We start from the raw sequence: 26,413 nt of genomic DNA, 5'->3' as shown, positions 1-26,413 counted from the left end.
CCCCGCCCAAGGTCAGCTTGCCGAGGACAGCACATGCACTCGATTGTCGCTGCAGACGAAAGAAGAGAGCGGAAGAGCGACGTGCATGCTTTCGCATTCACAACCCATAAGAAGTGCTTAGGTGTACCTCGAGCCTTTTTTCGCCTTGTTGCGCCATGGCCGTTGGCGATCGCAGCTGTGGAAGAGGCCGTTTCTGTTCAAAACATCACACTGTGCCCTGGCATTAGCACCCGTCACAGATTCGCGCCTAAATTGAGCATATGGTTGTCTCATAAACTGTTCCCGAAGTGCTCGCTACTCTAGCAGTCGGATATGTTGCTGCGGTAGACGTTCATCCAAAGTGTGTTGGTTTTGGAGCAGACGACTCTTGGATAGCAGACAACAGCCGCTTCCTTTGGGCCTTGCGCCTCACATTTGGCATGGCGACACAAATCGAGTCACGTGCTCCGCTCCAGCCCTCTTATTGGGTCGTGGGGCCCTAACCTCCACAGTTAGCCAACTAAATAACAACATTAAAAAAAAAAAAAAATCACTTGGCTTAAGGAATTGCAAAGAAAAAAAAAATGGGCAAAATTAGCAAGGCCAAAGCAATTTTTTTTATTTTTTTTTATTGTGATTTGATTGGAAAGGGGATATTTCGGATTTAGACATTTTTGCATGAGTCAGAATTCGTTAGTTTGTTCCTTTGCATGTCTTTTCAAGATGCTTTATGATAATGATTTGCTTGATTTTTTTATTCACTCGCACATTATGCTACAGTGTACTAGAATACGGGGTAGTGTTGAGACTATACTCCGCGACAACTTTCCTTGGCAATGCAGTGGAAGGTACAGGCCCGCGTCCCCTCTCCCATTTTGAGTGTACACAGGCTCCGGGGAGAGGAGGAGAGCCTGTACACTCAAAATGGGAGAGGGGACGCGGGCCTGTACCTTCCACTGCATTGCCAAGAAAAGTTGTCGCGGAGTATAGAGCGGCTCGCATGAAGCATGAAGCATGTGGCGTAGATTGCGATTTGGGAGGAGGACGGACCGTGACGCCCCAAGCGGTTAACTTTACAACGACACGGATGGGGACAACAAATACAATGACTCAGCGCTCGGCCGACATAACCGAACGCGGCGTCAGCGTTCGTGTTCTCCGGTGAGGGGGAGGAGGGGCTCTTTTGTTTCCACTACGGCCTGCATGAACAATGCAGCATGCACGGTCCCAGCTCAGCACAAAAGCCGAAGTGGGTCAAGCTTGCATTTTCTGAGGATAGATCCTGCATTTAACGTCACTTCGTCGATTTTTAGTAATATTTTTACATTAAACTGCCCCGCGCTCTATTGTAGAAGATGACATGGACATGCCCATAAGGCCTGTCGGCATGTGCACATCTTGTCTTGAGTAAACACCGAGTGTGGGGAAATGGATGGATGGATGAATACGGCTGAGCCCTTTGGATCGGGCGGTAGCTTACGCCACCTAGCCATTTTGTTTTACCATTTAAGCTTAGATTATTTAAATGTGAAATCTATATTCACTCCGCAGTGCAAAGAAAGTGAGGCTATGAAACCCCCTTGCCATCAGTGAATAAGAAAATACCTAGTTTTCTCTCGATTTCTGCCACCATTCACTTAATCTTTGCTTGGTAATCTCTACAGTCTTGAAATCCACTCTCCCTTCGCTGTCTCTAAAACCCAATGACTTTACAAAACAAACAGGTCAGAGCGCCCCCTATAGTTCGATCTCCTGCCCAATAGGTGCCGACACCGGCGCATCGAAATTCGAAATCGCGTGCGCGCGCACGTATGAAAGCCCCTCCTATGCAGAGCCCTTTATAAAGGGCTCTGCCCCTATGTCGACTGCAGCGCCGCGATTGTTGTCTACACGAGCGCGCCCTCGCCGTGGCTCCGGTCCAAACACTACCCCGTATTCTAGTACACTGTAGTTATGCGCCGCTTACGTTCAGCGTTTAGATCCTTTTTTTTTTTTGTTCAGAGGGTTGAAAACGAGATTAATCTAGCAGTCGTGGGGCCATCAAATTGACCTTGGGGACATTAGAGCACTATATAGCTCCTACGGAGCAGAGTAGCGCAATCCTTTGAACCCCGTGTTTTGCCGACAACATGGCCGACAGAGCGGCTCGGCGCGAGTCACGTGGTACTCAGGGTTCCAGGAGGCGGCCCGCCCTATGGGAGAATACATGGAGATCGACAGAACACGGCTGACTAAAAAACTAGTGGCGAGTTCACATTTTTCAAAACTAGCCTGTCGTGAAGTTAGTAAAGCGCTAAACACTTTATCAAAGTTTTAATAATATCGGATGCGTGTGCAAATTTTGAGAAGGCAATTTCCAAGGCAATGGCGTTTGAAGCAGACGATTTTTGCTCGCAGCGGAGATGGGCTTTTCGGGTTGGCCGGAGCGGGTCACGTGAATGGTGTGACGTCGCCGTGTCGTCTGCTGCATGATGCCGCTCAGGCAATTTTTTAAAAAAAGTTACGTCCTTGTATGGCACAAAACTTATCGCATATTATTCTAAAATGTTTCATTATTATGTCAAAAATGATTTCCATTCCGCACATCCCCACAAAACTGAAGAAACAACGATTTTCTCACGTTCTCCATGCATTTCTGACCGCAGTTGGAACCTCCGGGCGTTCGCCGCTAGTCGCCGAGAGACGGCGTTCTAGATTGCGCTACTCTGCTCCGAAGACAAGCGTTTCGGGGCAGTAAAACTGGAAACGCCGATTGGCTGAAAAAAAATGACGTCACTTCCGGTTTTGTTATTTTGTTGATTTTTAGATAACGTTTTAAAGTGAAAATATATAAAAAGGTACTTTTCTTGTTTTTGTTTGTTTTTACTTTTTTTTTTTTTTATTTTCCTTGCTTGATTTTTTAATTTTGGCTGGTACGGTTCCGTTCTGTTCCGCCTTGGCGCCCTCGGCCGCGGGGGCAATGTTTTTGTTTTCGTTCTACGTTCAGGTGTTGGGTGGCGACGTATTAACCGTCGATAACCAGCTGAAGCAGCTCAAGTTCTCGAGTGGAACGAGGTTGACCGTGCGCAGTGGCAGCCGTTGACAACAAAAACAATGTATGCACTCAGCTTCGCCGGATGAGTGCCGGCGTCGATCGCGAACCGCCAGAGCCGCCAAATACCTCTCGTACATCTCCAAGAACACCAAGAACAGGAGGTATTCATAAAGGTGAGTGTTCACCGCACTTTAGTGCTTCAGTTCCGTTTGGAGTCGTTTGACATAATTTAGTCCGGTGCGTCCGGGAACAAAGGCGCTACCAGAAATGGCGGGAATGGTCGGTCGGTGCTGAATGCTGATGCCATCCAAGCGGATTTGAATTGGGTTTCGTGCGCTCAACGTGTCGACTTGTTTCTTGAGCTGCCTTTACCAACCGCTCGCCCGAAATCGTTCGGTAGAACATGCGGACGTGACGGCTAGCAGAGCCCTCCGCAAAGGCTTAGGAGCGCGCTCACAATTTTGGAAGCTTCCGTATGACCGCAAGTGCTCAATAAGTCGCTATAGCAATGATTGCATGCCATCGACACAGACTTCGATCCAGTTTTTCAACGAGACAGGAAGGCCCAACGAAGTAAGCGTAGAATCTGATGCTTCGCCTGTCACTGTCTGCGCGGGAACACGCCGAGAGGCGCTTAAACGAGCTGCCAGGGCGTAATTAAAAAAAAAAAAAAATCTAACGCAGGTCTGAACCACGCGAGGATCGTCTCGAAGCATGGTAGCCTCAACAGACGCTTGCCGCCACACGCGAGGAGAAAGCAGGAGGCCCGAAGTTTGAATGTGAAGGTAAAACGTGCTTTAATAATAATGATCTTTATCTGCACGTTCCTTTGTATGACTAAGGTGATCGTGCTGAGACACAATATAGCAGCGATTGCTCTCGAACAAAGGACAGGACAGCAGAAAGGCAATGAGAGGCAGGGAGATAACTGACCTCTCTGTTGTAAAACAGTTTTCAGAGGAGGTGCGAAGAGCTGGCCCTCACTTTTTCAAGGCAGCCGCAGAACACTACGAGCCCCGAATCACTGCCGCGGCTGACTCACGCGGATGCTGTGCTGCACCCTGCACTGCACATGGTTCGAAGCACACTTCAGGGGACCAGTGCATGCCCCTGATGCATCGTCGCGGTATGTTTTGTACTGCTTTTCCTAGCGGTGCACTAAGCAGTCCAATCTTGAAGGGAGCACGCGAGTGCGTAGCCAGTGCTCCATGCAGCGAGGACCGCAAGCACCCGCGGAAGCTTGGAGCACACGCAGTGACGCCAGCAGCCGTGCACGCTGGCGTCGTCTGCTACTGTACCGTCCTTTCGTTCGGTGCGCAGAAAAAAAAAGGAGTGACCGCTCTGTTAAAAGTCTGATGGTGAAGGCATCCTTTACAGAAGCACTGTATGGCTCTCTGCACGCTAGAATGGGGGCTGTCGTTGATGCTCGCAGAGGCGTCGCCCACAACTAAGCAGACGACCAAAGTCCTGAGCAGGTGACTAATCGTTTCATTGTTCTTTGGTAGGGAAAGGTAGATAATGTGCTTCTACTCCCAGCTTTGTTTTTTTTTTTTTTTATCACCATTTAGTATGTTACCATCAAAACAGCATCCTGGTGTTCACATAAATATGTGTTAACAATACCTATCGTCAAATATGTGACTCAAAGAGCCAACTGCGGCCGAGGATATCTTTTAAGTGTTCTTTTTCTCACAAAGATCCCTGGCATCTGGCATTGACTTTTTAGCCACGTACCTTGAGTCCACAAAAACAATGTACTTCAGCTAAATGGTATTCACACAAAATACATCCTGAGAAGCTGCTTTCACTCTCGAGCCTCGAAGAAATTTTGCAGTTTGATTTGAACTATGTTGTAGGTTAAGGAGGTAGGGTCAGGGAAAAGAAGGTGGGAGAGGAGGAAGCGGGCACAATGCTGGTCAAACCCTCTCCCTTCGCCGGCGCTGCATCCATCTCGTCCTCTCCCACCTTCCTTTTTCTTCCCCTACCTTCTTGAGTTGTCACCGACCATATAAAAGGCATGCATTGATATCACTTGTTCGTTTTGTGGCCATGGCGCCAGCAAGGTTTGAGAAACGTATCCTGCTTCACAGGAATTCAGCACTCAACATGGAGAAACTATTGGCAGTGCTGCTGTAATGTCTTTGTCCTCGTCTTTTGCAGCCATCTAAAAAAGAGAAATATAATACTAGGAACACAGAGCAACGTCACGCGCCAGTACATAGTGTACTACGAAGGGCAGGTAAATTGACTGCGGAACACGATTTTCTCAATGTCCTCACGGTTCTTTCGGCCAAGTACATACAGATAAGACGATTACCATTAGAAATGTTGAACGCCAATCCGAAATGTTTTTTGGCGGTGTGCCGAGCAAAAGGACATTGCTGCAACAGAAAACATGTGCCATCCTCTGCCTTTGGTGCTTCTGTGTCTGCGCCGAGCTTCCGCAGCCACCAACAGTCAACGCTGCATGGACTGCCCGCCATGCTTTCATGCGTTCCATGTATGATTGGCACGGCATGTGGATGTGTCATGCAAGTGACATCAGCGCTGTTGGCAGTGCCATGCTGGTTGAGCTTTGCTAGGCTCTGACCATTGACAAGCTGTTTTATGCAATAATCGCTCTTGGAAGTCCCCAAACTGTTTTTAGCAATTCAAGTGTCAGATTTTTTTTAGCTATGGTTATACAGGTTTTCTTTTTTAACATTTACAGATTTCAAAGAAAAAGTGAAAGTTATGACAGTTATAAGTTATACGGCCAGGCGGACATTAGATTCATGGAAGAATGCAGCTAAAAGTCCGTGTAGATCATGTGTATCATGCTTCTCTACAGCGCAGCTACATACTTGCGTAGGACAACCCCCATGAAGTGGGGTGGGGGGGCTGCATGCGTGTGTTGGGAGCCCCTCTTGGTTTTACAACTCTACCCTGATGTAAAATTTTAGATTTTAATGCGAACAAGTTGATAACAAAAAAGAACTTGGTCAACATTGATCTTACAACTAGAGATGTAAAAGGAACAAAAATAGAGAACAGCAAAATGTGGAAGAAGACATCTCGCTTCTTTCATTTTCATTTGACTAAGTGACATTGGTCGGCGACTGTAAGACTTTTAATCATAATAGTTATACACCACAGGTCCCGGGGATCATGGCATCGATGAGCTCGCTTTCGCCTTGTCCAAGGTAGCAGCGGAACACTACGGGCAGGCCCGGAGTCACCGCACCGGCTGGCTCACGGGCGTCGTCCTGTACTCTGCACGGCACTGCGTGTGGCTTAATCGGCCAAGCAGAGGGTCACTGCATGACCTTTATGAGGCGTCGCTAGCCATTGTAAGTATATTTTGGACGCTCGTGTCAGGGGATGTACTTTTGTGTTCTACAACAGAACATGTTTGGTGGCAGTTCAGTCTTGCCTATTCAGCCATTTCGAAACATAATTTTGTGGCGACTTGGCTTAGGTTTTCTGGCTCGGCCGTCTTTTGCACCAGTGTCTAGGCTCGGCGTAAGCCTCTTTGTTCTTTATTGTCAAGGCTAGTGTAATTTCTGCTACGCCGTCGAAGCAACTTCTGCATGCGAACAAGATGCAAGACGAAGCTACATGCTCGTGCTCAGTGCATGACCACATGTGAAAACTAATAGCGAGTTTGTTTCGCTGCACTCGTGCCCATGCGCAGCCACTCGCAACATGAAGTGAGTTTGTTTCGCCGCCGGCACTCCACACGTGCATGCACTCGCTGCACCCTGAGAATTAAGTGTGTACCTGAATGCACTCCCGTCATGCATCACTTAGGCAGGGAACAAGAGCAGATGACTGGTTTGTCCACCATGCGGGACAGTAGAACTGCAGAAAAAGTGAATTTCTGCTAAAAAAATGACGTCCCACGAGCAACAAAATCGGACACGAGCTTGAATTGTGTGTCTGCTATTCTATAAAGCAAGCAATCCACAACCTGTGCTTAATTTGCAAGTTTTCAGTCATTTTGTTGCCGTACAGACGTCCAAATACACCGGTGGATAAAGAAAGGTTCAGAACGAACATCAGCCACTGCGAGATATCTCTCACCATGTGTGCGGGGCTAAAGAGTTGGGACGTTAGTTGACAAAGCTTGCCCGGCAGAAACCTGCGACGCGTCCAATCGGGAGCCGAGAAAGCTAAACTGTTTTTACCCGAGGCTTGGATAAAATCACAGTGTTTAATAAGGAGCCATGGAATTTATTTTGGGTGGGATAAATTAATTTAGATTCGTATTTTGCTAATACAGTTGAACCTTTCAAAAACGAAATTCTCGCGGCAACGAAGAAATCTGGCGGCCCCAGCGAACGTCCATAGGGTTCAATGCATTTGCACCCTCTCAACAGCAAAGAGTTTTTAAAAAGCAGTCCCGCATTAACGAAAGTTTGAGGTAGTGATCTGCCATAGAGTTATTCAATGTGTCTACCAAGTTGGCATTTTCAAATTCCCTGAGTTTTTCAGGTTTCCCCTGAGTACTTTTGTGAAATTCCCTGAGTGACACAGAACTTTGTTTTAGGTCAAGATGGGCGGACACCATGTCGCTAGATGCTGTCACTCTCTAAAAAGCATGTCATAAAATAAAATAACAACACAATACAGTTTTGATGATAGCGAGTAACTTTTATTAGATTTAAAAAGAAAACAGAACGAAGTGGTTAGTAAAATTGATAGCGAATAAAGTATAAAAAAAGGTAAACTGAGGTTTACGTGACCCCCCCAGGTCTGGTCATGTGACCTCGGGGGGGGGGGTGTTGAGACCTGACGGTGACGCCGCTCAAGCCGGAAACGGGAGCAATAACGGGGAAAGGAAAGGGTAAACAAACATAAGGCGTTCAAAGTGTGATTGCTCAACCCTTGTTGTCAAAACACTCCACCTGACAAAATCTTTTTTTTTTTTTTTGGGGGGGTAAGGAGTCACACAGTGACAGCGGTGTTTGGGAAAATGAGCGCACGCGACCGTTCCAACAGCGGGCACTCCCTGCCCTCCCCACGCGCGCAGGTGCCCTTCCCCTTGCTTTTGCCATCCTCCACTTCTTTTGTTTTTATTGGTTGCTTTTTTTAATTTTTATACAATTGCTTTTTCGCTGCGCATCCCCGCGTGCGCATTCCCGGGTGCGCGTATGCTGGCTTGGCGGTCTGCCAGCCCCGCAACCCGAGCTATGTGCTCCCGGCCGGCGCAATCCGACCTATAGGGAGAAGCGAAGAACCGCCTTCGTCTTTGTTCCCTACATCGAGTGTCCCCTCCATGGGAGTTATGGGCATTCGATACAGAAAAACAATGCAATTTTCTAGGGGATGTTTGGACTGTTTCATATAAACAATAATTCGAAATACGGGTGTGATATAACCGGGTTCGACAGTATGTTTGGCCGTCTCCCTTAATTTCCAGATACCTTCGTTCGTTTGGCACATATATCAGCGATGCTAGAAAGCGCCGACGTCGTGTTCGCGCTGAGAGTGTCCGACAGTGCACATAAATACACGTGCGAAGCCGTTTTTGCACCATTTTTTTTTTTTACCCATAGAAATGCATTACCGGAAGTCAATTTTCGACTGGTTGCTGTCTGCTTCAACTTGCGTCGGCACACTAGCGCCACTTGAACCTCTAGCGTACATTATAATAACCCTATGTGATCTGCAACATTTTTTCGTCACATGAGCCAGTTTGGAACCCAGAATTACGAAAAGTGGAGCAGTACACTCGTCCGGCAAGTTGGGCACATGCGTTTCCAACAAGCATCAGCGCGGCCATTGCTGTTTACATTCGGTCAAAAAATAATAACAATAGCAACTAGATTCTTTTTTTTTTTTGGTTGGTGAAAACAGCGTTTTGCAAGCCCATCTGTTGGCAACTACCAAGGTATGTGACGTTTCACGTGACGACACCGCCCGCTGCTATTTCGCCGACACCGCAGTTGCTGACGAGCTAATGCTCTTCAGCAACTGACGGATTAGCTCCTCCCGCATCGAATACGCGGCAAAGAAGTTTGTCACATCGCGGCAATTTCAGGCGATCGATTAATTAGTTCTATCCAATTTTTACTAAGAATTGTTTACAAATGTAAAATTGCTCGCTGAAAAGCGCATCACACATTATGCGCAATTGGGACCGAAAAATTAAACATACAAACGGTAGGAATTCATAGCAGGTGTATACCTAATTTTTTGGGATGCTAATTGTCACCGACTTACTAAATTTAAGGCTTCGGTCGCGAGGGGGTCTCGCATGCTTCACATCGATCGAGTGAACAAGCAGGGATTTCATTGAGACGACTCTGGAAGCCAGCCACCGTCAATGCCAGTTGTTTTGAGGAAATGTTTGTTTACTGGTTTAAAAAGACCAAAAATGAATCAACTTGGGACTAATAAGAAATCAGCACTTACAAAACACATCGGAACCACCAAGATACACGGAGTCGCTTTCACTGAAGTGTTTACTACACAGGTTAGAGATTCCCGAATTTCGCTTTCCTATTTTCAATTTAATGAGACATTTCTTTCTCAGCTTTATTTTGTCTGAATAATAATAAAATAAATACACCCTATTCGCCATGCTAGCTAGATGTTGTAGTGGGGTAAAGCGCTGGATATTCTATTTTAATCGTCCATCTTTTTGTACTGGGGTGGAGAACAGTACATCACCATCCCAGCATTTCGACACCTTAGTGCCAAAAGTGTTTGTTAGCATGACTACGCGTGGCACGGTTTCAAGTATAACTTCACCAAATAAAAACAATGCGCGAAATGGGCTTTGCTGCGCGATACAGCGCATAACGCTGACTGTCGAGCCGAAGGTTCCAAGATCTGTGCAGTCTGTCCCAGTGTGCCCTACCCGTGACGTCAAAAACGACGATGATGATAGCTAGTTAGCGCATGCCGCCAAAGAGTTGTAAACTGCGGACGTTCCGTCCGGAGTTGTCTGTCTTGGATCCTGCTCATTCCGTATCATGTAGGGGAGAGTATGCCATCCTGCTGGCCTACTGTCGCACACTGCCAGTGTTAAACTTTCAGAACTCTATGAGCCGAGAAATTGATGGAGAGGGGGAGACGAGAGTGCAGGGACATCAGAACGCAGAGGCACCTAAACCTAGGTGTTTTTGTCTTCACTGCACTTGTCAAAGACGTTCGAGTGCGAGAGCCAAACGCCGGGGGCGGCCTTTGGCATTTGCATCCCAATACGTTCGACGAGTGCAGTGGAGACAAAGGCAGCCTTTGTTTCTGCTGCACTTGTCGAACACATTCGAATGCAGAACGCCGGTATCCAGCTTTGGGCTCTCGCATTCGAACGTCTTTGACGAGTGCAGTAAAGACAAAGGCACCTAGCTTTAGGTGTACCCACTAATCATTCGAACCAGAGCTCGGGTGTCCTGACATCCACACCTGCTCTCGTCCTCACTTTTCCCTCAGTTTCTTGGCAGATTTTAGGGGAAACTGTGTGGGGGGGGGGAAGGGGGGGGGGGGACGGCCCCCCCCTGAAGCCTTCGAGGTTAACTTTTTTTAGAAAAAAATGGACTTATGCCGGCTTTTGTTAGGAAGAAATTAAGTTTTTGACAACGTGACTAGTACACCCGGTTGGAAAACTGCTATAGGAGCCTCCTTTGAAAAAGTGGCTTCAATCCATATGAGAGAATCAAACTAAATGCAATCGCAATGCCACTGTTTCTCCCGCGGTGGCCACTCCGTGAACTACACTGCTGCACTGACTGGTTCCGTAGATTCTCGGAAGGGCCACTGGTGTCATCTCGCAGGGCCATCTTGGAGTAGCTATGCAAGGCAACTTTCATGTTTTGACTTGTTGCTAAAGAGTGGCACTGTTATCATATTTAGTTTGGTCTCGGTGGACGCCAGCAGTCCAGGTTCCAAGGTTGAGTTTCCTAGCTGAGTGTTTTAGTAACGTTGGTTTTTGGTGGCATAACAAATATTAGGTAAACAAAACAGATCTTGCCCTGCATGTTAGGGTCAGATATTAGTTACTGTTCACCTGATCGACCCCTTTGTTCTCTGCATTCATCATAGGTTTCAAATCGTCCTGATTCATGGGCCAAGCCTTTCAAGACTGCACTCTTAGGCCCAGTCCTTTTTGGTGGATCGGATCTTGCCATCTTCCCCTCTCGTGGCTTCCTGTTGTACTTAAATAAATTGTCATATTTTTTTCTTATGGTGGTGCATACGTTTTGCCACACTTCACAAAAACAGTGTGGTGAATCCATGCCGCAGATTACTGTGAAACGTGCAGGAAGGGTAAACTCCGAAAAGGTTTATGGAAAGAAGATAGACATCCCCCATTAATTTTTTCTGGACACTCTAAGCGTGCTATCTACGCAGTATTTCTGCCTATTATGGCATCGGCTTTTGACCATTCACGCTTGCAAGGAAAGGCTATCAGCAAGAAGGGTTACGAAGTCTGTGTTCTGTTTGCATTTAATTACTGAAACAAGATTTATAGACTTTACCAAGTGTATTTTAACATAACTAAATGTTTAAACTTTAGATCTTTATTTTAAACTTTACCATTATTTTAAGAAGTTTTTGCTAGGGTAAATGTTTTCCATAAGTTTTTTTTTTTTTTTTTCTTTTATATATCGGATAAAGGGATTACATTTGTTCTCTGAGTTTTTATAGAAGCCCCATCGCTATCACCATCACTATTTTGATTTTTCCAAGATGGCCGTTTTTGTTTCGCGAACGTTCTGCGAGGAGAGTTCGGCGACTTGCGTGACTTACGAACAGAACTGCCTAATTGGTATGTTAATTTTGGTGGCTACTTATCGCGGAATATCGTGGGTATCTTGTATTTGTACAAGAACTAGTATATAAGGTTCAGATTGTTCGTACAGAACGTTAGCTCGGCGGGTCTAGTCTCTTCTAAATTGCTTGGTTGCCTTTTGTCCACGTTTATTTCCCTCCCAAACCCATCACACACTGGTTCATTTTCTGTTTCCAGTACCTACAATTGAGTAAATTGTTTTAGAGGAGGGGATGCCCAGTTTCAGCAGCTTCAATGTGCGAGGAACACTCCAGCCCCCTCAACAAAGCTGGAGGTGCGGATAGAGTTGAGATTTTAACTGACTAATGAATGCTGCATCGGATGTTATGCAGTAGTAAGTCATGACATTTTTGTATTTATGTCGTGCATCGGCCGTAAAGCGAAACTTACGTTGCGTAGGTTACATAGGACGTAACTAACTTTTATTTTGGGTTCTGTTTGTCATAGCTTTAATTTTCATATTAGGTTACGTCGGACCAAACTTTATTTTTCATATTGGGTACCTTAGATGTAACTCGAAATCTTGGGGTAAGGTTACGCTAGACACTGCGTTGAAAGATGCACTTTTATTTTTTTGAAAAGTATTCTTCAACTTACGGCAGTGGCGAATAGCACTTGTGTTGATGAGATGTTTTGATTCCGCATGTCCGGAAAGTTGCCGGGGCAGCTGTCGACTATCTATATAGGACGGTAATGTTGCAGGTACAAAAGTGAATAATACACCGTGTTGAATATTTATTTATTGGTCTTTTTCGGCAGTGCCGCTTGTGCCTGGACAATGGAAGATGATGCCAAGGCCAAAAGAAAGCTACTCTGCATCTGCACTCTGAATAATGTGATGTCTCGGTAGCTACACATGCTTTGTTAAAGTGAAGTTTATTTCGCCACTTGCTAGGCATCATTGAGGTGATTTGGCTGTGTGCCTTTATTTTATGCTAATAGAATGTACTGCACTTACAACTGCTTGTTGTAGGTGCAGCCTACAACAATCGGTTGCAAAGGAGCACCGTTTAGTGAATCCATTCGATTAACATAAGCAAGTCTGGAAGATGCTAAAGACTAGAGCATGATGCACTGAGGCATATTGACCTATGCTTGAGCACCCACTCTCCTCTCTTGGGCTGTAAACCAGGCAAAATGTAAAATTATTCTTGCGAAAACAGCAGGGATGTGGCATGCATAAAAACTTGTCGATCATGCTCTGAATATGCTGGCCGCCCAAGCGAGCGACTCACTGACTGACTGGCTCGGCTTTGCCATCAGCCAAGGCAGGACAAGCAAATGCTAGAGCAAGCAGTCAAGTTCGGTGAATTTTGTTTTTCTAAAAACAAATTTGCTAAAAGGAGATTCGTTGCCATTTCCTCTAAACGGAGTGTCTTCTTGAAAGAATTCAATAAAAAAGGGGGTTTCAAAACTTGTGCTTGGAAAAATAGATGCCTCTGCTCGGGCCGTACACATCAACTTTCTTAGATCTGTCGGTTGACAAGCTCCATAAAAGAGCAGCAGTAAAAAAAAAAAAAAAAAATTGAGACGTTTACAATTCTTTGTAACATGAAATTAGAGCGCAGCGCTTGAGTAGGAGGAGGGGAGGTTATGCCTCTCCTATCCCTCCATACCCTCTCCTCCCCCTCCCATTTAGCAGGCAATTTTCGCTAAATTTCCTGCTAAATTTAGCAAGAATTTCCCCGCTAAATTTAGCGGTTTAAGTTTCCTCTCTAAATCTTGTGGGGAAATTGATGTCACACAACCTCAACACCAATTCAGTTTCCCCGCTATATTTAGCGGGGAAACTGAATTGGTGTTGAGGAAACAACCCTGCTAAATGGCACATGACTTCATGCCACGTCACTCACAAACAAATTCAGTTCCTCAGCTAGATTTAGCAGAAAAATTGACATTGCGTGACCTCAACACAAATTCAATTTCTCACTAAATTCAGCAAGGTGATCATGCAGACGGCGACGCAATGAAGCGTGGAAATGGGCACCTAAGAGCTGCACTCTAAACCAGTTTTTCTCTGTTGCCGGTGCACAAGCAGGTAAGGGCGGATAGCATTCCTAGTGCCAATTCCTTTGCGGTCAACGAAAAACGCTTTTTGAACAACGCTCTTTCTGTTTTAAGTATTGTGCAGGCCTTAAGTTTACTATAAGAACAACAACAACAAAAAAAAAATCACTTTCCACTGCAGGTAATGTGCATCCAACATTCCACTGGATCTGTCCAAAGGGCAGGCTGATACTGCGGCAGACGCCACTGAGCGGACACACTGCAAATAGGCGTCGGGCGTTTTCCGAAGTTTGTCAACTGACCTAGATCTGAGAACGTTGGTACATGTATTGCTACCGTTGCCAAGCAGGACTGGAGATTGTTAGAGTGTGAACAATGTTCACACTTTGGTCAATGCAAGCACATCTTTTTATTTTAGTAATATTGACTAACAAGATTGCAGCAATCAAACAAGTTAACACCGAAATGTTAAAAGCAATAAAGAAATTAAAGCCCGGCTGTTCTGCGAGTGCAGATTTTATATCTTGCTTTATTTTAAGGGCTGCACTGATTTGTTTGCCCCTTCATTAAAGGGGCCCTGCAACCATATTTAAGCGTCTACCTTTTTTGCGGTTTGCACGTCTCTTGGCGTTCAGGCAAGCCAGCGGGCACGGAGAAAGTAACTAAATGTCAGTGCGTCATATTTTAACCGGCCGACGCAGAAACCTCCTTTACCTACGGGGGCGACCCGCATTGCTGAAAGCGCGCGAAATGCGACGTCTTTGGTCCTGGGCTTACTAGTGGTCGGAGCCGCTAAAAGCTAAAAGAACCGTTTCAATTATTTGTGAAAGTAGTTTTTGTTCAGTATTTTAGACCAGAAAAGAAACAAATGCAGTTTATAAAGTACGGAAACAAGAAACGACCCTTTGACATACCCGCCACCCAAGCGGTGGAAAAGGCGGCGCATACTAGAAAGGTGTAGTGGGATCAGGCAATGACGAGGGCAAGCGTAGAAAGATCTCGGGTGTATGCGGCGGCGCTGCAGTCGAAAATCCGACCGGTTCCGAGCATTTCAAAGGCCTTCGGCGAGCAGCTTTGGCTTGCGGTTTGGCCCTTTGGCGGTATGGCAGTGCGAAGTGGCTCCCGTTCTGAACTGATCTTTACCCCGTGTTTGCTGTCGTTTGTGACCAATGAAGTGTCATGCCGAATTAGTGTTTAATCGTGCAGCAAATGCAATGCGAGCCCCCCTGGCTGCCCGCTTCATACAGCCTTTCCAGAACATGCTATATGGCGCCCTCTCGAGCTGTTGACACGGAGCGCTCGCTGAGCTCACTTAGCTCTCTTCTAGTTCATGGCCACTCGAGCGACCAAGGACGTCATGAAAAAGGTTATGTTTTGCTTGTTCTTGTAATTTTAATTTGCCTATAACTTTTAAAATAAAGCGAAATTCGAGAAAAGAAAAGTTTAATTAAGTTGCACTGACTACGTTCAGTGCGCTCAGGTTCGGTGCAAATGAAAAACCAGTCAAAAAGCCCTTGCAGGGCCCCTTTAAAGCTTGCATTTCATCTCCGAGAAGTTGTGATTTTTCATTGTTGTGGAAGAGGTCTCATAGCACCAGTGAAGGACGATGGTGATATATCTAGGGTAGACAGTCACTGCCTGGGTCTTTAATATAAGCTTTGAAAGAGTCTATAGTCAGTTGCAACCTAAGAACGAAGGGCGAGGGTAAGACGGGTTGGGGAGGAGGAAGCAGGCGGAACACTAAAGAGAGAAGGAGGTTTCCCCCTCTCTTCTCCAGCGTTCCGTCTGCTTCCTCCTCCCCGGCCCATCTTACCCTCGCCCTTAGGTTGCAACGGACTATAGATAGTTGTACACAGACATGGGTCTCTTTACTCCAGTTAAAAACAGCACCATTCAATGGAATTTTTTTAGGTTGTCAGTAGAAATGTTTTTGTAAACTTGAATACAAGGCACCATCCGTTTTTCTCACTGAAGCAAGTTGATATTTTTTCTTTCTATTTATAACTAGCTTTTGACAAGATCAATTACAAATTGCTTTTGTAAAAACCTTTATTGTATGGTGTAGCACTGCCACTTTTAAAATGGTTTAATGACTAAGTCCCTCACAAGATGAGAATGGCTATGAGAAGCCTCAGTTGCCCTGCCTCCAGCAAGAGAGCTTCCTACCTTCGGCAACGCGTAGAGGCGGGACATTTGTAAGACACACCCAGCCATTCGCATTCCATTCAGCAATGCTTAGGCATCTTGCAAACCTCAAGAATGCACGCACAGCCAAAGCATGAGGAAAGGCGATGAGTGCTCGCTGGAGGCTGAGCTATAAGACATGCCCTGCATTTCTCATCTTCCCTGCGATTATTAACACCGAGATGTTCGGGTGATATCCTATTTCGCTCGCAACATCACGGGCGGTTTGATACTTCAACCCTATGTTCCAGGTGAGAAAAAAAAAAGTGCCTTTCATGGAAGGCTTGTCAAAATAATAGGCGCCAGAGAGTAACGGCTATCTGCGTTCAGTCCTTATTTAGAACCCTATGTTCTTGTTCTGTGGCCGCATTGAAAAGTACTGCAAGAGAGCCCAAGTGTGCTCCTGATCTCGCCCCACCAGTCTCCTCCTGCACAATAAATTGACTGCTACGGTCACCAAATGTCAATAGATGCACATTCGAACGCAGCAACTGAAGCCAGCTACAAACACAGTATCTTTCAAAGTATCTTTGAAAGATATCTTTGTATCAAAGCTACAGACACAGTATCTTTCCAAACAGACTGCAGGTCACCCCTCACTTGGGCGAGGGGGGTGACTCGTGTGGTCTGCTTCTGCGGTCTCCAAAAATATTTTCGTAAACAACTCCCACATCTACCTACAGTAAAATAAGCAATATTCAAAACTTAAAAAAAAAAAAAAAAAAAAAAGCCGTTTACGACTCCCTGTAACGCCGGATTAGAGCGCAGCTCTTGAGGAGGAGGATGAAAGGATACGGAGGGATGGGTGACGCCCTGAGGGCCCCCTCGCTTTCGCGCTGCGGGACAGTCCCAGACACGAAGCTTTGAGGTTCTCCGGCGCGGGCTGCGGCACCCCAACACATGTGTGCTGGGCTGTACATGTCTGTTTTTTCGTTCTTTTTTTTTTCCTCGGGCGCTTAAAAGCCGAAGTCCAAAGTCTACTCGTCGAACAGCGTTCACCCACACCTTCTCCAGTTTTTGGTCCGTTGGAAACTAGTGAAAAAGCACCTCCGTGTTGCACAGCGGGTTGTTTGAGCAGCCCACAGCGCTACAAGTTGTACTCGGCATCTTTTGAGGAACAGCTGGGCAGTCTTGGGCGCACCAAGTTGCTCGCTAAAACGAGTCTTGGAGTCCTCACAAGCAGATAAACAAAAGGCTATAGCGAAGCTACATGGGCTACAGATAAAATCAACGGCTAAACACGCCAATCACAAGCCGAAGTACCGGTGGTAGCGGCTCGAAGAAACGCACTCCGCGCAACGCCCGGGCCGGAGGAAAAGAGAACGATACTGACGTCACGGCGCAATGTTGCTTTAGCGATCGCCAACCCGCTGGCCGCCCGCTAAGAAGCAGCGGCTTGCGGCAGGTCACATTTTTATTATCGGCATTAGTTGAGAATGCGGCGTCCCACGGACGTAATATTTTGGCTGAGGTCGTATTTTGTGTCTACAACGATACCAGTAATTTATTTCATTTTGAGTTTTGACCGGAGTTGCCCTTTAAGTTGGTCAGAGTATCTGACTGCAAAGGGTTAATAATCCATTTTTAATCGACATAGAGGCGAACTAACTAGCCACTCGGCGCTTTGACGTAGCGCGTCGTCTGCTCGATCCTACCAGCACCGCTACAGGAAGGCGTCCGCGAGATGAAACCACCAAAACATCTCGTCGCCAATGGTGACACAGTGGTCGAGTCTAACATGTGAGCTAGGGCCGGCTCACGTGCTTTGGGTACCACGGATGTGTCGCACTGAAAATGCGGAAAGCTTTTGAGGGAAAGGAAGTACAAAATAGTCCGTCATGTTTTCGAATTTTCGTACCGAAAAGCAGACTTTTGACTCTCGGCCCACTGAACAATATGTTACAGTTGAACCCCGTTGTCACAGGGTTCTTTGTGGTTAATAATTGACAAAATACAATGTCCTTCGTTTTTCATGAAAACTTGTATTTACAAAAAAAAATCAAAGGGTTCATATGCTTATACAAAAAAAAGAAAACTTAGTTAAAGAAAGGAAAACGCATCAGTCACCATGTCTTTGAGTCCCTGTGCAGCAGTGTGTCTTGTGCTGTCGTTGTCGGCCCACGGTTGTGGCTGGAAGTCAGGAGCGGGAGCGGTTGGCTTCCGTCGGCGGCCCCAGAGTTACCGCACCAAGCGCTCCCGCTGTAGGAAGCCGGGGGCAGCGTAGGTTTCTATTCGCTGCCCTCGCTGGAACAGGCTGCTGGTCAGACAGTAGGAGGCCGCCGATTGCCCTGGCCGATCGTGTCGTTCCGCTCTCTGCACAATCTCCCGGCCAGTCCTTTTCACGCCCTCTGAGCACGCACTCCAAAATCTCTCTTCTTCGTTTCTCCCTCCAGGCCGATCCATGGGTTGACTTGCACTTCTTTTCCACATTAAGTCACATCATCACACCCGTAATAACCAAACCGCGGGGGAAGGAAACGTTTTTCGTTCTCGCAAGAATTTCGCTGCTGCAGAAATGGACAACTAAGCACACCTATTACTTTTCATGATGCTGTCCTTGGATTTCAGAATCGTAGAAAGCGAGAAGCAAAGGATACTGAACTCCTCTGTAATATCAGACTTCTTTCTGGCTTTGGCAGTGATCGCAGAGTTCTCCTGAAGTGCAAAAAACTTAAACTTTTTAATGGGAGGCGGCATCTTTCCGACAGGCCAAACGAAAGGTAGTAAACAAGGCGCGAGCGATCTCGGCGTGCACGCGGCGGACGGCGAAATAGCAGCAGGCGGTGTCGTCACGTACCTAGGTAGTTGCCAACAGATGGGCTAGCAAAACGCTGTTTTCACCAACCCCCAAAAAAAAGCATCTAGTTGCCATTGTCATCATTATTTGACCGAATGTAAACAGCAATGGCCGCGCCGATGCTTGTCGGAAACGTATGTGCCCAACTTGTCGGACGAGTGTACTGCTCCATTTTTCACAATTCTCGGTTCCAAACTGGCTCATTTGACGAAAAAATGTTGCAGATCGCGTAGGGTTATTGTAATGTACGCTAGAGGTTCAAGTGGTGCTAGTGTGCCGACGCAAGTTGAAGCAGACAGCAACCAGTCGAAAATTGACTTCCGGTAATGCATTTCTATGGGGAAAAAAAAACGGTGCAAAAACGGCTTCGCACGTGTATTTATGTGCACTGTCGGACACTCTCAGCGCGAACACAACGTCGGCGCTTTCTAGCATCGGGGATATACGTGCCAAACGAACGAAGGTATCTGGAAATTAAGGGAGACGGCCAAACATACTGTCGAACCCGGTTATATCACACCCGTATTTCGAATTATTGTTTATATGAAACAGTCCAAACATCCCCTAGAAAATTGCATTGTTTTTCTGTATCGAATGTCCATAACTCCCATGGAGGGGACACTCGATGTAGCGAACGAAGGCCGTTCTTCGCTTCTCCCTATAGGTTGGATTGCGCCGGCAGGGAGCACACAGCTCGGGTTGCAAGGCTGGCAGACCGCCAACCCAGCATACGCGCACGCGGGGATGCGCAGCGAAAAAGCAATTGTATAAAAAATAAAAAAAGCAACCAATAAAAACAAAAGAAGGGGAGGATGGCAAAAGCAAGGGGAAGGGCACCTGCGCGCGTGGGGAGGGCAGGGAGTGCCCGCTGTTGGAACGGTCGCGTGCAAACACCGCTGTCACTGTGCGACTCCTTAGCCCCAAAATAAAAAAAAAAAAGAAAAAAAAAAAAAAGATTTTGTTAGGTGGAGTGTTTTGACAACAAGGGTTGAGCAATCGCACTTTGAACGCCTTATGTTTGTTTACCCTTTCCTTTCCCCGTTATTGCTCCCGTTTCCGGCATGAGCGGCGTCGCCGTCAGGTCTCGACACCCCCCCCCGAGGTCACATGACCAGACCTGGGGGGGTCACGTAAACCTCAGTTTACCTTTTTTTATACTTTATTCGCTATCAATTTTACTAACCACTTCGTTCTGTTTTCTTTTTAAATCTAATAAAAGTTACTCGCTATCATCAAAACTGTATTGTGTTGTTATTTTATTTTATGACATGCTTTTTAGAGAGTGACAGCATGTGGCGACATGGTGTCCGCCCATCTTGACCTAAAACAAAGTTCTGTGTCACTCAGGGAATTTCACAAAAGTACTCAGAGGAAACCTGAAAAACTCAGGGAATTTGAAAATGCCAACTTGGTAGACACATTGAATAACTCTATGGCAGATCACTACCTCAAACTTTCGTTAATGCGGGACTGCTTTTTAAAACTCTTTGCTGTTGAGAGGGTGCAAATGCATTGAACCCTATGGACGTTCGCTGGGGCCGCCAGATTTCTTCGTTGCCGCGAGAATTTCGTTCTTGAAAGGTTCAACTGTATTAGCAAAATACGAATCTAAATTAATTTATCCCACCCAAAATAAATTCCATGGCTCCTTTTTAAACACTGTGATTTTATCCAAGCCTCGGGTAAAAACAGTTTAGCTTTCTCGGCTCCCGACTGGACGCGTCGCAGGTTTCTGCCGGGCAAGCTTTGTCAACTAACGTCCCAACTCTTTAGCCCCGCACGGATGGTGAGAGATATCTCGCGGTGGCTGATGTTCGTTCTGAACCTTTCTTTATCCACCGGTGTATATGGACGTCTGTACAGCAACAAAATGACTGAAAACTTGCAAGTTAAGTACAGGTTGTGGATTGCTTGCTTTATAGAATAGCAGACACACAATTCAAGCTCGTGTCCGATTTTGTTGCTCGTGGGACGTCATTTTTTTAGCAGAAAGTTCACTTTTTCTGCAGTTCTACTGTCCCGCATGGTGGACAAACCAGTCATCTGCTCTTGTTCCCTGCCTAAGTGATGCATGACGGGAGTGCATTCAGGTACACACTTAATTCTCAGGGCGCAGCGAGCGCATGCACGTGTGGAGTGCCGGCGGCGAAACAAACTCACTTCATGTTGCAAGTGGGTGCGCATGGGCACGATTCCAGCGAAACAAACTCTCTATTAGTTTTCACATGTGGTCATGCACTGTGCACGAGCATGTAGCTTCGTCTTGCATCTTGTTCGCATGCAGAAGTTGCTTCGACGGCGTAGCAGAAATTACACTAGCCTTGACAATAAAGAACTAAGAGGCTTACGCCGAGCCTAGACACTGGTGCAAAAGACGGCCGAGCCAGAAAACCTAAGCCAAGTCGCCACAAAATTATGTTTCGAAATGGCTGAATTGGCAAGACTGAACCGCCACCAAACATGTTCTGTTGTAGAACACAAAAGTACATCCCCTGACACGAGCGTCCAAAATATACTTACAATGGCTAGCGACGCCTCATAAAGGTCATGCAGTGACCCTCTGCTTGGCTGGTTAAGCCACACGCAGTGCCGTGCAGAGTACAGGACGACGCCCGTGAGCCAGCCGGTGCGGTGACTCCGGGCCTGCCCGTAGTGTTCCGCTGCTACCTTGGACAAGGCGAAAGCGAGCTCATCGATGCCATGATCCCCGGGACCTGTGGTGTATAACTATTGTGATTAAAAGTCTTACAGTCGCCGACCAATGTCACTTAGTGAAATGAAAATGAAAGAAGCGAGATGTCTTCTTCCACATTTTGCTGTTCTCTATTTTTGTTCCTTTTACATCTCGAGTTGTAAGATCAATGTTGACCAAGTTCTTTTTTGTTATCAACTTGTTCGCATTAAAATCTAAAATTTTACAACAGGGTAGAGTTGTAAAACCAAGAGGGGCTACCCAACACACGCATGCAGCCCCCCCACCCCACTTCATGGGGGTGGTCCTACGCAAGTATGTAGCTGCGCTGCAGAGAAGCATGATACACATGATCTACACGGACTTTTAGCTGCATTCTTCCATGAATCTAATGTCCGCCTGGCCGTATAACTTATAACTGTCATAACTTTCACTTTTTCTTTGAAATCTGTAAATGTTAAAAAAGAAAACCTGTATAACCATAGCTAAAAAAAATCTGACACTTGAATTGCTAAAAACAGTTTGGGGACTTCCAAGAGCGATTATTGCATAAAACAGCTTGTCAATGGTCAGAGCCTAGCAAAGCTCAACCAGCATGGCACTGCCAACAGCGCTGATGTCACTTGCATGACACATCCACATGCCGTGCCAATCATACATGGAACGCATGAAAGCATGGCGGGCAGTCCATGCAGCGTTGACTGTTGGTGGCTGCGGAAGCTCGGCGCAGACACAGAAGCACCAAAGGCGGAGGATGGCACATGTTTTCTGTTGCAGCAATGTCCTTTTGCTCGGCACACCACCAAAAAACATTTCGGATTGGCGTTCAACATTTCTAATGGTAATCGTCTTATCTGTATGTACTTGGCCGAAAGAACCGTGAGGACATTGAGAAAATCGTGTTCCGCAGTCAATTTACCTGCCCTTCGTAGTACACTATGTACTGGCGCGTGACGTTGCTCTGTGTTCCTAGTATTATATTTCTCTTTTTTAGATGGCTGCAAAAGACGAGGACAAAGACATTACAGCAGCACTGCCAATAGTTTCTCCATGTTGAGTGCTGAATTCCTGTGAAGCAGGATACGTTTCTCAAACCTTGCTGGCGCCATGGCCACAAAACGAACAAGTGATATCAATGCATGCCTTTTATATGGTCGGTGACAACTCAAGAAGGTAGGGGAAGAAAAAGGAAGGTGGGAGAGGAGGAGATGGATGCAACGCCGGCGAAGGGAGAGGGTTTGACCAGCATTGTGCCCACTTCCTCCTCTCCCACCTTCTTTTCCCTGACCCTACCTCCTTAACCTGCAACATAGTTCAAATCAAACTGCAAAATTTCTTCGAGGCTCGAGAGTGAAAGCAGCTTGTCAGGATGTATTTTGTGTGAATACCATTTAGCTGAAGCACATTGTTTTTGTGGACTCAAGGTATGTGGCTAAAAAGTCAATGCCAGGGATCTTTGTGAGAAAAAGAACACTTAAAAGATATCCTCGGCCGCAGTTGGCTCTTTAGGTCACATATTTGACGATAGGTATTGTTAACACATATTTATGTGAACACCAGGATGCTGTTTTAATAATAACATACTAAATGGTGATAAAAAAAAAAAAAAAAAAAAACAAAGCTGGGAGTAGAAGCACATTATCTACCTTTCCCTACCAAAGAACAATGAAACGATTAGTCACCTGCTCAGGACTTTGGTCGTCTGCTTAGTTGTGGGCGACGCCTCTGCGAGCATCAACGACAGCCCCCATTCTAGCGTGCAGAGAGCCATACAGTGCTTCTGTAAAGGATGCCTTCACCATCAGACTTTTAACAGAGCGGTCACTCCTTTTTTTTTCTGCGCACCGAACGAAAGGACGGTACAGTAGCAGACGACGCCAGCGTGCACGGCTGCTGGCGTCACTGCGTGTGCTCCAAGCTTCCGCGGGTGCTTGCGGTCCTCGCTGCATGGAGCACTGGCTACGCACTCGCGTGCTCCCTTCAAGATTGGACTGCTCAGTGCACCGCTAGGAAAAGCAGTACAAAACATACCGCGACGATGCATCAGGGGCATGCACTGGTCCCCTGAAGTGTGCTTCGAACCATGTGCAGTGCAGGGTGCAGCACAGCATCCGCGTGAGTCAGCCGCGGCAGTGATTCGGGGCTCGTAGTGTTCTGCGGCTGCCTTGAAAAAGTGAGGGCCAGCTCTTCGCACCTCCTCTGAAAACTGTTTTACAACAGAGAGGTCAGTTATCTCCCTGCCTCTCATTGCCTTTCTGCTGTCCTGTCCTTTGTTCGAGAGCAATCGCTGCTATATTGTGTCTCAGCACGATCACCTTAGTCATACAAAGGAACGTGCAGATAAAGATCATTATTATTAAAGCACGTTTTACCTTCACATTCAAACTTCGGGCCTCCTGCTTTCTCCTCGCGTGTGGCGGCAAGCGTCTGTTGAGGCTACCATGCTTCGAGACGATCCTCGCGTGGTTCAGACCTGCGTTAGATTTTTTTAGAGCGCAGCTCTTAGGGGCCCGTTTCCAGCCTGAGCGGCGTCGCCGTTGGCGTCGGCGTCGCCGTCGGCGTCGGCGTAACCGCGCCCCTCCCTCTCCTCCTCCCTCCCTCTCCTTCTCCCCCTCCTCCTCCTCTCCTCCTCCTCCCCTCCTCCTCCCCCCTCTTCCTCCTCCCCCTCCTCCTCCTCCCCCTCCTTCTCCTCCTCCTCCCCTCATTGTCCGGCTTGAGCGGCAAGGAGGAAAGCAGTACGAAGGTGGAGGAGGGGGGGAGGAGAGACGAGGAGGCGGAGGCGAGGGGAGGGGAGGAGCTTGAAGGACGAGGAGGTGGTAAAGGAGAGGGAGGGGGAGCAGGAGGGGAGGAGGACTAGCAGGCATGATCACGAGGGAGGAGGAGGAATATACCCTCCACTCCTCCTCCTCAAGAGCTGCGCTCCAATTCGGCGTTACAGGAAGTTGTAAACGGCTTTCACTTTTTTTTTTTTTAATTACGCCCTGGCAGCTCGTTTAAGCGCCTCTCGGCGTGTTCCCGCGCAGACAGTGACAGGCGAAGCATCAGATTCTACGCTTGCTTCGTTGGGCCTTCCTGTCTCGTTGAAAAACTGGATCGAAGTCTGTGTCGATGGCATGCAATCATTGCTATAGCGACTTATTGAGCACTTGCGGTCATACGGAAGCTTCCAAAATTGTGAGCGCGCTCCTAAGCCTTTGCGGAGGGCTCTGCTAGCCGTCACGTCCGCATGTTCTACCGAACGATTTCGGGCGAGCGGTTGGTAAAGGCAGCTCAAGAAACAAGTCGACACGTTGAGCGCACGAAACCCAATTCAAATCCGCTTGGATGGCATCAGCATTCAGCACCGACCGACCATTCCCGCCATTTCTGGTAGCGCCTTTGTTCCCGGACGCACCGGACTAAATTATGTCAAACGACTCCAAACGGAACTGAAGCACTAAAGTGCGGTGAACACTCACCTTTATGAATACCTCCTGTTCTTGGTGTTCTTGGAGATGTACGAGAGGTATTTGGCGGCTCTGGCGGTTCGCGATCGACGCCGGCACTCATCCGGCGAAGCTGAGTGCATACATTGTTTTTGTTGTCAACGGCTGCCACTGCGCACGGTCAACCTCGTTCCACTCGAGAACTTGAGCTTGAGCTGCTTCGGCTGGTTATCGACGGTTAATACGTCGCCACCCAACACCTGAACGTAGAACGAAAACAAAAACATTGCCCCCGCGGCCAAGGGCGCCAAGGCGGAACAGAACGGAACCGTACCAGCCAAAATTAAAGAATCAAGCAAGGAAAATAATAAAAAAAAAAAGTAAAAACAAACAAAAACAAGAAAAGTACCTTTTAATATATTTTTACTTTAAAACGTTATCTAAAAATCAACAAAATAACAAAACCGGAAGTGACGTCATTTTTTTTCAGCCAATCGGCGTTTCCAGTTTTACTGCCCCGAAACGCTTGTGTGCTCACGCGTGCCCACTCGCAGCGTGGAACGGGTTCGTTTCGGCCGGCGCTCCACGAGTGGTTGCACTCTCCGAGTTCGTTTCAGCGCTGACACCCCACGTGTGCATGCACTCGCTGCACCGAGAAAATCGGGAGTGCGCTAAATGCAATCCCGTCATGCCTCGCTCCGGCGGGGCCGGCGAGGAGCGGGAGCAGACGACGAGAGTTCGTCTGCTACGATGTGTCGCGGAACCGAACGGGAAAAAAAGTAGATTTTTTGATAGAAATCGCGTCCCGCGGGAAACGAAATCAAACGCGAGCTTGAATTGTGAGCGCCTGCTATTTCACGGAGGAAGCAATTGACAACCCGTGATTTATTTGCAGGTTTTAAATCGGTCTGTTGCCGTACAAACGCTGTAATATACCAGTGTGTAAGGAAATGCTCAGAACAAACGCAACAGCGGCCCCCGAGATGTCGATCACCATCCGTGCGCGGGTGAAAAATTTACATTTATCGATAAAACTCCCCCAGCAGAAACCTCTGACTGCCCAATAAGCATCAGAGAAAACTAAAGATGGTTACTTTACCTGAGGATTGGGCAACATCATCATGTTTAACATTTACCTACGCAGCTAACTTGCCCCGTCGTATTTTGTTCGAGAAAGCTCTCGTTCTCGACGCCCTCACCAAGGCTAATATCTAATCCACCTATAATGACGATCCAAATCGAAAGTCCCAGTTTCCAACAGGCTAGTTTTAAGCCGTACCCTTTCAGTGGTTCACGCATAATACCATGCTCAAACGGATCAAGCTTTTGCTCGGACAGCATCATCAGTTTTCTTCAATGTAAACGGTTATAATGATTGAAAGATCGCAACCAGCTGCTTTGTAGACAGCTGGTTGCGGAAATTTACGCCGTCTGTAACTATCTCTACGGCAGCCGAGCTGCTTGAAGACATCGCAACTATAAACTACAGGTTGCAGTTGCCAATATTTGTAAATAA

At 47.0% G+C, this 26,413-nt stretch overlaps 2 protein-coding genes and 1 long non-coding RNA gene across 11 annotated transcripts; 2 read left to right on the top strand and 1 right to left on the bottom strand.

The window, feature by feature from the left end:
• Positions 1-2,905: 2,905 nt before the first annotated feature.
• Positions 2,906-11,353, top strand: LOC115311483. Of its 5 annotated transcripts, XR_005715089.3 has the most exons (6): positions 2,908-3,186; positions 3,698-3,798; positions 3,972-4,139; positions 4,391-4,488; positions 6,149-6,342; positions 11,042-11,351. XR_005715089.3 is itself a non-coding variant. In XM_040208238.3 (5 exons), the coding sequence occupies exons 1-5, from the start codon at positions 3,096-3,098 to the stop codon at positions 11,312-11,314; spliced, it is 834 nt and encodes a 277-aa protein (XP_040064172.1). In that variant the 5' UTR covers positions 2,906-3,095; the 3' UTR covers positions 11,315-11,349. The 5 variants fall into 5 exon arrangements, 3 of the variants coding, with proteins under 3 accessions (XP_040064172.1, XP_040064173.1, XP_040064174.1); XM_040208238.3 differs by lacking the exon at positions 4,391-4,488 and having other exon boundaries at positions 2,906-3,186; positions 3,965-4,139; positions 11,042-11,349; XR_005715088.3 differs by lacking the exon at positions 4,391-4,488 and having other exon boundaries at positions 2,910-3,186; positions 11,042-11,345.
• Positions 11,354-11,600: 247 nt separating this feature from the next.
• On the top strand, positions 11,601-14,417 carry LOC120838364. The gene is made up of 3 exons (XR_006076803.1): positions 11,601-11,768; positions 11,970-12,638; positions 13,732-14,417. It is a non-coding gene; the product is annotated as an uncharacterized LOC120838364 (long non-coding RNA).
• Positions 14,418-17,940: 3,523 nt separating this feature from the next.
• On the bottom strand, positions 17,941-25,246 carry LOC115314187. 5 transcript variants are annotated; one of them, XR_003917483.4, is made up of 5 exons: positions 24,931-25,106; positions 23,845-23,945; positions 23,504-23,671; positions 23,155-23,252; positions 17,941-21,494 (listed from the first exon to the last, which is right to left on the bottom strand). XR_003917483.4 is itself a non-coding variant. In XM_040208241.3 (4 exons), exons 1-4 carry the CDS (start codon positions 25,019-25,021, stop codon positions 21,136-21,138), a joined length of 726 nt encoding a protein of 241 aa, XP_040064175.1. In that variant the 5' UTR covers positions 25,022-25,246; the 3' UTR covers positions 17,941-21,135. The 5 variants fall into 5 exon arrangements, 1 of the variants encoding a protein (XP_040064175.1); XR_005798051.2 differs by lacking the exon at positions 23,155-23,252 and having other exon boundaries at positions 24,931-25,241; XR_006076800.1 differs by having other exon boundaries at positions 23,155-23,678.
• Positions 25,247-26,413: the final 1,167 nt, after the last annotated feature.

Source organism: Ixodes scapularis, unplaced genomic scaffold (genome assembly GCF_016920785.2).
Source record: "Ixodes scapularis isolate PalLabHiFi unplaced genomic scaffold, ASM1692078v2 PGA_scaffold10__122_contigs__length_95168666, whole genome shotgun sequence".
NCBI classification, from domain to species: domain Eukaryota; kingdom Metazoa; phylum Arthropoda; class Arachnida; order Ixodida; family Ixodidae; genus Ixodes; species Ixodes scapularis.
This window is presented reverse-complemented; position numbering and strand designations above follow the sequence as displayed.